Source organism: Salvelinus fontinalis, chromosome 11, assembly GCF_029448725.1.
Source record: "Salvelinus fontinalis isolate EN_2023a chromosome 11, ASM2944872v1, whole genome shotgun sequence".
NCBI lineage: Eukaryota > Metazoa > Chordata > Actinopteri > Salmoniformes > Salmonidae > Salvelinus > Salvelinus fontinalis.
Window position 1 is genome coordinate 14,136,737 of NC_074675.1, and position 12,794 is coordinate 14,149,530.

The 12,794-nt window shown below is 42.9% G+C and overlaps 1 protein-coding gene across 2 annotated transcripts in view; it reads right to left on the minus strand.

The window, feature by feature from the left end:
- The window catches only part of LOC129865102 (sodium-coupled neutral amino acid transporter 4-like), a 33,953-nt gene that overhangs the window by 12,654 nt on the left and 8,505 nt on the right, over positions 1–12,794 (minus strand). The window contains exons 1-9 of one of the 2 annotated variants that reach the window (XM_055937588.1): positions 8,560–8,675; positions 4,714–4,938; positions 4,203–4,299; positions 3,787–3,902; positions 1,598–1,671; positions 1,373–1,465; positions 1,210–1,291; positions 964–1,046; positions 772–830 (exon numbers count right to left, since the gene is read on the minus strand). In XM_055937588.1, coding sequence (XP_055793563.1) covers positions 772–830; positions 964–1,046; positions 1,210–1,291; positions 1,373–1,465; positions 1,598–1,671; positions 3,787–3,902; positions 4,203–4,299; positions 4,714–4,826 — 717 coding nt within the window. In that variant the 5' untranslated portion in view covers positions 4,827–4,938; positions 8,560–8,675. Of the gene's footprint in view, positions 1–771; positions 831–963; positions 1,047–1,209; positions 1,292–1,372; positions 1,466–1,597; positions 1,672–3,786; positions 3,903–4,202; positions 4,300–4,713; positions 4,939–8,559; positions 8,676–12,794 lie in introns of those variants that run through there. The other variant, XM_055937589.1, reaches the window with a different exon arrangement.

The following is a 12,794-nucleotide window of genomic DNA, read 5'->3' on the forward strand; positions in this document are numbered from 1 at the left end:
GACAGAGGAGTGAGATGGGGATGATTAGCAAACATAGAAATGCATTATATTACATAGGCAGCAATCCATTATATTGCAGAGTAATGAGTTCCTTCCATCCTGTAATCTTTCATTCTGTCTTCAAAGAAACAGACGCTGAACGCTAAACTATGTACTTTCAGGGTTACTAACTACATAGGATGTCTCTCTGATAGCTACTATGGTATAAACCCTGTGTAAAACGGAGTGTGGCCGCAAGCTCTATTTCATTAATGATGATACAGACTGTATCAGTGTTTAATATGATACACCACTAGAGAGCAAGTGGGCCAAAGTGGAGTTTAAGATATCAAAGAAGGCTATTGATAAACTCATCTCTAATCTCATGTACGGTAACTAACCAGCTGAACTCCACACCAGGCATATTCTAAATGTTACTAGGAACTACCATGGCATGCAAATCGCCCACATTGCCTGTGAGAGCAAAGCCAGCACTGGCATAATACCCTACAAAAGGTCAGGATGACATTTAAGGAGGAGAAAGTAGTCATGATCAAGACGCCGTGTGGCAAGAATACAAAAGCAATGTAGGCGAAATGTACTATAAAAGAATGTCAGAGTTTATAAAAAGCAGGAGTTGTTGCCATATTGACAGAAGGTGAAATGTAGCTGTCTTAACTCACATCTGATAGTACTTTATATAATATCAACACCATCATCCGTCATTGTTCAGTCATTCAGAGGGCTAAAAATGCTAAACTAGCGGAGCAAAAGGAGGCAGGTTAAACTTACCACTCCCAGGAAAAACACCATGCAGGACAGGGAGAATCCGCTGGTGTAGCCAAGGTAGCCTAGAGACAAGAGAGAGAATTAGAGAGAAACCCATGTACCATCACGAAAACACTCACACACATTATGTAAACAAAATATACAAAGACTAAATCTGAAACAACCGCAACACACACACACACCCACACCACTTACCCAGGTTTTTGAGTATGCAGAGAGGCAGGATGATACCGATGGACACAAACACAACCAGGTAGTTTCCGTTCATGTACCATTCACTGTAAACAACGCAGAGAGAACAGGTCTCACACGCAGAGCATCAATCCATCCATCTATCTATCAATACACCAACCAAACTGTGTAGTATGTTGAGCCACCTGTGTCAAATTAACTACAAATAAACGGATTTGATGAAATAGTTAACCAATGACAGACACTTACCCAGAGCTCTGCTCCAGTCCCATGAAGGCACGGATCACTTCTGGCAGCTCATACTTTACAATGAAGAGGTAGCTGGACATGGCTGGGTGCAAATAAACACAAATGTACATTTCAAAATAGAATCATAACACTACAATGAATGCAACATTAGCTGTTCACTTACCACCAATATTTTGAAGGGTTATCGATCCAAACGCAGCCATTTTCCCCGGCCAGCCAAAAGCTCGCTCTCCCAACTTTTCATAGATGAGAGAGCCTGTTAGAACAACGACAATGTGCTGATGAGTGATATTCAAAGATACAAAGGGGAAAAAGCAGAAAGGCGAGGACAGACAGACAGATGCTAATGGAAGACAGACATTTCCATTAATTAAAAAATGACACCTACCTCCTTCTTTTGCAGTCATTAGCAGCAAGTGAACAGAGTACAACGACAAGATGGCCACACCCAAGAGAAGGACTCTACGTTGGGATAGAAACCAGTCAGACATTAGCATTGGGCTATACCATACGGAAATCTTACACAAATCACAACAAACAACACATGTCAACTGGGTTACAAAACACCCTACATAATAACTTTCACCAGTTTCTCCCCCTAGTCACTCTCACTCTGTTTTCCCCATTACCTATTTAGGGAGGTAAACTTAGCTTTAGAACTGCAGTCGTATTTCACTTGGGGGTGGGGGTGGTGGTGGGGGGGGGGGGGGGTGGGTCCGGATGAATTCTCTGGCATTCATTTACTGCCTATTTGAGAAGACCATGTTCCAATGCCTAAAGCACATGTCAAAGACACCATCATGCCATGTCAATATATGTGCCAGCTCAGACAAAATAGTGGTCGACCAATGCGTGTCAGTGCTTAGAGACCAGACTAAACTCTGAGCTATTATATAAGTCAATAAAGTAACTTGTGAGGTATTCCGGGAGGGGATGTATGGGTTTCCCGCATCGGCTGAACATGATCAGCCTTAAATCCTTACACTTAAAGAGTTCACAAGGGGCCTTCATCATCAAGGAGCCTTTAACCCAATCATCCAGCCTCCAATGGGCTCCAACGTATTAAACTAACTGAATTAAAGATGTTGTTTTTGAATTGAGAGTTGCCCCTCTACACCTCACTGTACTCTTGTTGACCAGAGATAGGCAAGCAGGTGAATGACTGTATCAAAATGGGTGTTATGTGATACCACCTTCCAGAATGTCAGGGAAGCCCAGAATAGATGGTGAGGAAGTAAGATGTTGCAACTGAGGAGGAGGACTGACGTTTGGGGACTCCCTGTAAACTCCTTAGGACCGGAAACAAACCGGCTGCGCCACTATAATCATCAAGTGGGTTCCTAATCTATTTTCTTGTCTCCTGTCCTTCAATCACTTTCAGGGATATGCCGAAAATGACAATGTTTTTGCTTAGTGAAAGTACTCAGTCACAAAATCATTTCTTGGTAAAGCCCAGCCATACACAGTGGAAACATAACTGAAATAAAGCATCATAATCCTGTTTTGGACATTTGAGAAACCTGGTTATAGGGATTGATTGAACAGGCTGTTATGGACGTCAACACAATCCGGGGAAGCTGAGAATGGAGGCGGTGATGGGATTCAGAGGCGGGGCTGTAACATGGTTGTTCACGCCACCTTTGCATGCATGCTGGGGATGGCATGTCACAAGAAGGTCCTGACTTCGAGCCAAAGTCAGTGTCTGTCTATTCCCAAATACATACCCCACCACCCACCCTGTTGTCAAACCCCACTTGCTATACCAAGGACTCAGAAGCTATTTCAGTCCTATCAGTAATACTATATGATGCAGACAGAATCGTTTACTTTATTAGCTGGTGGTTTAATCACTTGACGGTTGCAGAAACCAAACATTGACCCCATATATCTGGAGCACTTCTCCTGTCTTATCCGGTGTCCTGTGTGAATTTAAGTATGCTCTCTCTAATTCTCTCTTTCTCTCTCTCTCTGAGGACCTGAGCCCTAGGACCATGCCTCAGGACTACCTGGCATGATGACTCCGTGCTGTCCTCAGTCCACCTGGCCGTGCTGCTGCTCCAGTTTCAACTGTTCTGCCTGCGGCTATGGAACCCTGACCTGTTCACCGGACGTGCTACCTGTCCCAGACCTGCTGTTTTCAACGCTCTAGAGACAGCAGGAGCGGTAGAGATACTCTTAATGATCGGCTATGAAAAGCCAACTGACATTTACTCCTGAGGTGCTGACTTGTTGCACCCTCGACAACTACTGTGATTATTATTATTTGACCATGCTGGTCATTTATGAACATTTGAACATCTTGGCCATGTTCTGTTATCATCTCTACCCGGCACAGCCAGAAGAGGACTGGCCACCCCTCATAGCCTGGTTCCTCTCTAGGTTTCTTCTTAGGTTTTGGCCTTTCTAGGGAGTTTTTCCTAGCCACCGTGCTTCTACACCTGCATTGTTTGCTGTTTGGGGTTTTAGGCTGGGTTTCTGTACAGCACTTTGAGATATCAGCTGATGTAAGAAGGGATATATAAATACATTTGATTTGATTCCACATAACTTCTGCCATAGAGACAAACACACACTTACACAAAAAGCACAATGCCAGTGTTGGCCATTGCGTAGGAGAGACCCAGGATGCCGCTGCCCATGATCGCATTACTCAGGTTGAAGACTGACATACCAAAGGAGGTATGTCCTGGGTGCTGAGAGAGAGAAAGTTAGAGAGAGAGGGTAAGAGAGAGATTACCATGACTTCAACTGATCGTAAAGAACATTTCTCACACACACACACACACACACACACACACACACACACACACACACACACACACACACACACACGTAACTACCAGTTCCTACGAAAGGGTTCCTCGGAACGAAGGTTTGAATAAAAGCAGACAGCTTTTGAGGAAATGGTCAAGGTTGTTGTTAAGAGATAGTGTCCATGAGCAAGAGCAAACATGCATGTGTTGTCATCGATAGTTCATCATCAGTCTTCTTACGTATTCTTCTTGATACTCCTCATACTTCTTCTTCTTCATAATCCCATTAGTGAGAAACTTGTGGCTCTCTGCGTCCTCATCCTCATCCAGGAAGTGACTGCAGATGTATAATAATTGAATCAATCTCTAGTTTAAAATACTTCTTTATGACTAGTTTATGACAGCCATGTTAGGACTTTATGAGTGGTTACAGGGTCAGTTAGACTAGTTACAGCTTCTATTTCTTTTATTTTTAGGGGTGATGGAAGAAATGAGATTACAGTGTAGCTAATCTGTTGGCGGTTTACAGTGAAGCTATGAGCTGAGAGATTCTCCTAACCAGTGTATTGAATAGCATTGTGTACATTAGACAATGATAGGTAGGAGACAAGAAATGTATGATAAAGAACCATTTCTGTACAGTTTGGCAAAGAACACATTCTTGTTGCCACAACTAAGGCAATGCGCTTTATTTCCAGCTTTTTCTGTAGAAAGTCTCAGCTAAAATAATTGATACAGTATTGAACCACACCTGTTGATGGTGGCCTTCTCAGAGTCGATGGGCTCTGTGAATCGGTCGTCCAAACTGTCTGTGCTGTCATCGTCTGCCTCCATGCAGACTTTCTTCAGCTCCATGCGGTCCATGGTTACGGCTATAGTGGTGCGGGGCTGGGGAAGGGCTCACGGTCCAAAGCAGAGCAGTTGTACTTGGTAGGTTGGCGTGCTTCAGCTCAGCCTTACACTATAGGGCAAATACCTGTAGAAAACGGCAAAGGGTAAACGTTCTAAGAATATTCAGAGAGCTGCTGATGTGGCGGGAAGCCCTTATAACCAGCAAACATACAACCAATCATTCAATGTTGTCTAAACGTTAACTAAAAGTTATGGGCCACAACTAGCCATCATTTCTTTGTAATTACACTTTGACTAGTCCTCTATAAAGAGACAATATCCCTAATAATGTGACTGTGTAATCTGTCAACAATGAGCTAGTTACTGTTAATGTTATGAAGATACATTCAATGAGTCTTATCTGACTGGCCAGAACTCTAGGGCCTTGACAAAGGACACTTCAAGGGGAAGAAAAGGTGTCATTCTACACACACCCTTCTGTGTCACATTCCCCTGAACCCGCAGCACCATTTTATCTCTCCTTTCGATACATGTTGGTAGCTCACGCACTTCAGTGTGCTTTAACTATGGCGTCGATCATAAACAATATCACTGTTCCTGTCACGCATTGGAATCTTGACGTTCCGTGCAGACTGGTTTTGGATACCTTTTGTACTCTGCTATACACAGAGTTAACAAAATGGCCTCTAACTGTATCAAGTTCAAAGGGATTTTGTAGTCGACGTAGATAAGTAATTGCAGTATTGTTTTTGCTTGACAGACCGTAAAATCAATTGTGACCTCAATTTTACATATCTATTTTTAGAGATTAGCACACATTATTTTCCCTAAAAGAACCTCTAAGTAATCCTTTCAGACACACGTCCATGTTCTATTGCTGCTGTGCAGTTTCCTTTATGATACTATAACCACATTCACTTCAGGCGGGTTAAAGCAAGTCTCAACATTATATCAAAAACACACCTGAATCCTAAATTCAGGTCAAAGAGGTCGGCTAATGAGGCCTTGAGGCAGGCAAGTTTCCGACCAAATGTTCCTAACCTCTGGGAGAGCAAGCTACAAAGGCCTGTCTGTATTGCTGTCCACGGCAAACCCAATTCAATTGAACACACCGAGTGCACTGAAGTAGTGGGCCAGCAGGAGGCATGTGTTCAAATTTCCATTCTATTGAACATTTGATTGCTGCTATTACGTAACAACAAGATGAGGCACTGGGCAGCGCACACAGAGTTCTGCTAAATGATTTTAACAGCCAATTACCCACAGTGCTGTTCTTCCAATACAAAGGCTTCTTTGACAGGAATGGGTAAAAACAGACAAGCAGCCAGGGCCCTTGTCCAGCCAGGTTCCCAAAAGTCGCACCCTGCTCCCTCCCATCCTACCGACCAACACCCCAGGAAAAACACAACGGTGAAACACATCAAAACACTGGTAACAAACATGGATGTCCAATGTTGTGACAAAGCCATAAACAAACAGCTATGGAACTTAACCTCATCCACCAATCCAAGTCCATGAATTAACATTTCAGTGCTGCCCATCAAAAAACAAGCACTGTAAAAACTCTTCGAAAGGAAGTTTTAGTGCTAGAAAATACATTTCAGTCACATGCTATTTAAACTCTTTCTATTTAAACTCTTTCTATTTAAACTCTGGCTATTTAAACTCTGGCTATTTAAACTCTGGCTATTTAAACTCTGGCTATTTAAACTCTGGCTATTTAAACTCTGGCTATTTAAACTCTTGCCCAAGCCATTGAAAGGCCAAGTATAAAATCCATCATTCTCACATGATCGTCAGAGCGCACCACGTTAACAGTCAATAAGCCATTACGTAAGTGAGTCTATGCACAGTAGCTCCTCCATGTTGTACCCAGTCAGGACAGAAATCCATGGCCTTCAGGACTGAAACAGGTGAAGGGGTTCCATGTTTCCCTTTAACTCCATGCTATGGAGAAGTCATAGACAGACTGAACCTGTATCTTACCACACACCTCTTTTGTTGTGACTGCTGTCACCTCCCCTGTATGGAAATGTATAGCCAAGCCAATCGTTAGCTGTTTGTGAAGCATTTTTCTACATACTTAGTTTTACCTAGCTTGTCTACTATACACAGTTCTGGTTTGATCGCATTCTAGTTCCTGCTGTGCCTGTACCAGCTGCGTTCCTGGAACTGCTGTGTGTCCTAGTACATTCCCATGTTACGTCTCCTCTAGATAGACAGATTGACTGGTAGGCCTATATCTTCGTATTGGTAGATATTTGTATCTTTGATCAAAAGTGTGCATTGCATACAAATACAATCAATCAATCATTGTCCCAACTGTACTCCTTCCCAGTGTGCTACACTCGAGCAAATAAGAAGGAACCTGCTCAACCAGACTTCACCCCTCCACCCAGGCAGCTAAGCACTCCACTGCTCCCTGTGCATATACCTTGTGTTATGCTATGACTAAGCTACCTATAGCCATAGACCCAGCCCCAGCAAAATCCTTGAACCTTTGCCTTTCATGCACATCTGAAATGTATGCTTTACCCACTGTAGTTAAAACCACTGGTACTTTTGCATATGATTGTTTGAAACATGTTTTCTATTCAATAACAACAATAGTGAATGTGATTTAAAGTTGTCACAGTCTGTTTGTCAATGTGTCTGTGTGTGCATTTGCGGTTTGATAAAACCAATGTGATAAATGCACGCAAGTAGAGACATAGGATTTTAATTTAAGCCAGATTTTGTTACAACAGGAAAATAATCCTGCAGCAACAGGGAATGTGAATTATTACGTAGATTATAATTAATGGACATTTTGTGTAAGGGTTGATACATTTTTCGTTAGGGCAAGTTAAGTCGGACATTTTAAAGTGAAAAGCACAAACTTTAGAAGCCTTTTTAAACCTCAAATACACTACAAGTTTGCATGTCCTGCTGTTAAGGAAAATTCCTGCAACAACAGGATGATCAAATTAAGATAATGCAATAAACGATTTGGCATACAGATGCCGTATCAAACACAATATTTGGTACCAAGCCTTGTATATTGCGCAAATAAAGAACCTGCTTGAAAATGCCTAACGCCTAAATCTAATATAGTGTGCTTGCATACAACAAGGCTACAACACTTTTAATAGAAAAGTCAGTTCTGTGACACAACAAACACTGATCAAAACTTGAGATTCTTCTAATCCAATTTGCCAACAGCGTGACATCAATCAACTGAATGGGAAAAACATGAACTTCATTCGTTTTATCTGTCCAGAAGTAGCAGAAAAGGAGTCTGTGCAATTTACATAACACTCAACTCCAAGTTGACACAACAAAAGTAGAGTACCAGAGGAACCCATTCTTACTGGAGGTACACAACACATCATCAGCTCAAAGATTAGCTCTGTCTAACTCAAACTACCACTCAAGTTACGCAAGTCCCACTTCAGCAGTGGCTTGGTTTTCAACCCAACAAAACATCTAATAAACCCACAAACAAATGCTCTAAGGAAACCAACTGAATACGTCAACCAGTGAAATACCGCCCACAATCTCAAAAGCACAAAACAAACTAATTCAGCTAGGTGCATCTACAGTTTCTCAAGAAAACGGTGGAAAATTCTCCACTTTTCTCTACAAGATTTTATTTTCTCAGCAGTTTCAATTTAGTGTCTATTTGAATCACAAACTTAGACCAAGGTAACTAAAGATCCCCGACATGAGAAGCAGATAAATCACGTGGAAAAGGAGACATACTCACTCATTCAGAGATGGCAGAGAGATTCCAAAGTGTTTTTTGTTTTTTTTGTTTGGGGGGAGAATGAGGACAGTGCCAGTGAGCAGCCGGGAGAGGCAAGAGCTGCTGCTTTTTTGTAACCCAGGTGTTAGGAAGGCTTTTAAAGAGCAGGGGAAGGACCCACCCTGGCCAATCACATCAGGAGCCTGAAGCCAACCCCCCCCCCCCCCCCCCCCCACGTCAATGAAAAAGGAGCAAAAGAGAGAAAGGCAGAGAGAGAGGGACAAGAGGGACAGCACACAGACATCCTGAAAGCTCGGCCAAGATTGCACAGTGAGCGTTGTTGCAGCAACTGCTGTTTGTTCTGTGATGGCCCGCCAAGCACACACCCCAGGTGGTCATCCCTGAGTGCAAACGGTACCGGCCTCATGCTGCGGTCACTGTTCTACCCTGTCCTGTCCTGCCCTCAACCACACACCCCTCCCTTCCCACTACCCCTACTACCATGGGTTGACTCAGCATACCGTTAAGTGTTCAGAGCCTGCCAGAGACAACTGGAATTCACCGGGGAGGCTGTGACACTGTCCGCCAATCATGGGCCGCAGCTGAGTGTGCCGCTGAGCGCAAGGTCTCACGCCGCTGAAGGATGGGGTCTTAACAGTCCAATTTTGTAATCCCCCTCACACACACACACACACACACATTATACACAGAGAAACTTCAAATCAGACACATGAAATGCTTCTTTTGAGGCCACAACCAATCTCCACATTTTCTGAAATAAAATAAATATTATTGCGAGTATTGTCCTGTTACAGCAGAGAGTATTGTCTGGTCCACACCCGTTACAGCAGAGAGTATTGTCTGGTCCACACCTGTTACAGCAGAGTATATTATCTGGTCCACACCCGTTACAGTAGAGAGTATTGTCTGGTCCATATCCGTTACAGCAGAGAGTATTGTCTGGTCCACACCCGTTACAGCAGAGAGTATTGTCTGGTCCACACCCGTTACAGCGGAGAGTATTGTCTGGTCTATACCTGTTACAGCAGAGAGTATTGTCTGGTCTATACCTGTTACAGCAGAGAGTATTGTCTGGTCTACACCTGTTACAGCAGAGAGTATTGTCTGGTCCACACCTGTTACAGCAGAGAGTATTGTCTGGTCCACACCTGTTACAGCAGAGAGTATTGTCTGGTCTACACCTGTTACAGCAGAGAGTATTGTTTGGTCTACACTGTTACAGCAGAGAGTATTGTCTGGTCTACACCTGTTACAGCAGAGAGTATTGTCTGGTCTACACCTGTTACAGCAGAGAGTATTGTCTGGTCCACACCTGTTACAGCAGAGAGTATTGTCTGGTCTACACCTGTTACAGCAGAGAGTATTGTTTGGTCTACACTGTTACAGCAGAGAGTATTGTCTGGTCTACACCTGTTACAGCAGAGAGTATTGTCTGGTCTACACCTGTTACAGCAGAGAGTATTGTCTGGTCCACACAACACATCTGCAGAGGCAGAGCAGTACAGTCACATAACTCACACATACAGATCTAAAATCTCCACAGAATAACCTACATAGCATGTCGTATATTCACATGTAGTATTTGTAATTAGTTACAAGTTAAGAGACAAAACAAACCAATTTTGCAAGTAAGTTATCTCAACCATTCAAAGACTGAGTCAGGCGAGATGGTCCAAAGCTGGAAGATATGTCAACTCTATACCTCAACCATCACTCACGGAAAATGATCTGCTACTAAGGACCAATAGACCGAAAACACAAACAAAAATACTCTATGCTACCATTGGCAATGCATCACCACTATGACAAATGACATGGAAAATATCCAGTCTAATGTCTCTGAGCCAATCATGTGCGGTTCTAGACCTGCACAGGTCACACAGGAGAAGTGACTGACTGGAACAAGCCTGCTCCAGCCACTATTCAAACGCAGAGACGTGCTTAGTCATTACAACACGAATTCTAAACTACAACACAAAAAGCCTTGACATCAACGTTATTAAGACAATAACTACTGCATTGGCTGAAGCAAAGCTGAACATTATAGAAGCCAGTGAAACATTCTAACCAAACATTGTTTTATCACGCCATTTGTCATGTCATATTACATCACTCACACACAAGAAGATGCATATTTACTCGACCTCACATGGATTGACCACGGAAACAACAGCTTAGCCCTCTGACCAGTTGCGCTCCTTACCCCAGCTATTTCCCCATGTCAAGACATTCCCATCTTCAAACACTCCTTTCAAATGTGGATATAAATTAAACCTTCCTGTAGTTATTGTTCCAGTAAACATTTCTTATTGGCATTGAGGAACTTACGGAACACTTTGCATTGGGCTCTTCTGTATATTAGAGGCCATCTTCAATCAAATCAATATTCATTCAGTAACAGATGTCCTATTCTGAAAATCTCAAGCATCTACCTGGAGGATTATACAGTACCTAGCATTGTGTATAACGGGCTATAAATAACAGCCAATGTTTTCCTGCTGTATATCAGATGTTTCAGCTACATGGGCTGAACTTTATATGGTAGTTTTTTACAGTAATTTGAACTCTCTCTCCCTCTGTGAAGACCAAGAGTCAGATCCTTGCATTAACTGCATTACTGGAAGTACTTCAACTGTGGTCCCCCAAAAACCCACTGGACTGGAGGCAAATACTACCCCTGCAAGTTATTAACTTTTTACGAAGAGTCTCTGACGTCGACAGAGTAGGATCTGGCCTGTAGATGCCATATACTGGGGTTATTTCTGCAGCAGGAGACCCACGGGTTGGGTCAACAGCAGCTGGTAAACAGGGGTTGTGAATTACAGGTCAAGAGGCCTCCTGACCTCTCTTATCTTCCAAAACAAAAACACCAAACCAGTCCACTGGCACCAGCAGGTAACTGGAACAGCTGAAACACCATGTCACTGCAATACTACAGGCATCTCTAATAAGGTGAATACAGGGTCCTATCCCAAGAAAGACGCATGCACTCTCACAAACTGTAGACAGCACTCCAGTCACCAGACTCTTGCCAGCGCAGTCGTCCAACTAGCCTCATTCCAGCAGCCTCCACAGCTCTCTAACCAATCATAAAAAGCAGGAATTTTAAAGCAACCAAAATAAGTTGGTACCCCAGACACCATGTGAGTTGCTGCAAATATCTACGGTAGGCGGTGAATGATTGGCCAGATGACATATCACCAGGACGGAAATGGAAAGTCACGCTTTTGTTGCGTCAAACAAACCAACATCTCTTTCTGTCCAACATCAACATTGCTGGAAGAATGTCTGGGCCCTTACATCATAACAGTTTAGAATGTGTTTCTCAACACATTTTGAGCTTGTGAAACATTAGAAGCCATTAGCCTGTGTACTATCAGGTGTGTAACACTGGCATTCAAAAGCAACGAGGATATAACACAATGCTCCTTCTGGTAATCCCTCAAATGCTGAAAGGTCAATAAGGAATGAATACAGTGCAAGAGATACACCAGCCCTTCCACATCCTAGCTACGAATACAACAGGTGTAGTGTAGACCTTACCGTGAAATGCTTACTTACAAGCCCTTAACCAACAATGCCGTTTTAAGAAAAATAGGAGTTAAGAAAATATTTACTAAATAAACAAAAGTTTAAAAAACAATAAAAACAAAAGGCTACATAACAAGGCTACATACAGGGGGTACCGGTACCGAGTCAATGTGGGGGGCAACAGGTTAGTCAAGGTAATTGAGGTAATATGCACATGTAGGTAGGGGTAAAGTGACTATGCATTGAAAATAAGCAGCGAGTAGCGGCAGCGTAGAAAAAAAGAGGGGTCAATACAAAAAGTCCGGGTACAACATGATGTCAAAAAAGACTCAGGTTACAGTAATCAGCTGACCACCTCAGGGTAGTTTAGGAGAAAGTCAAGTGTATCCTATCGCATGGCCTATCTATGAAGCAGCGCCAAGCAGAGACACATCGGTTCCCATTTTTACTGTATGACTCGGCCGGGGATTACATTGATATCCCCACAATGTTCAGTAATTACTATTATCATGACCTATTAAAAGTGTTCTAACCACCCTGTCAGTCAAGTTGATACCCACAAACCAACTGTTTAGATGTTGTCTGCACATGCAAGTTAATTATGAGTGGCATGTACACCTCTTTCTCTCTCACAGACGTGACACATTCCACATGTCCACTCTCCGAGGCTCCCTGCCACAATTTCAGCTCCACCATAAATGCCT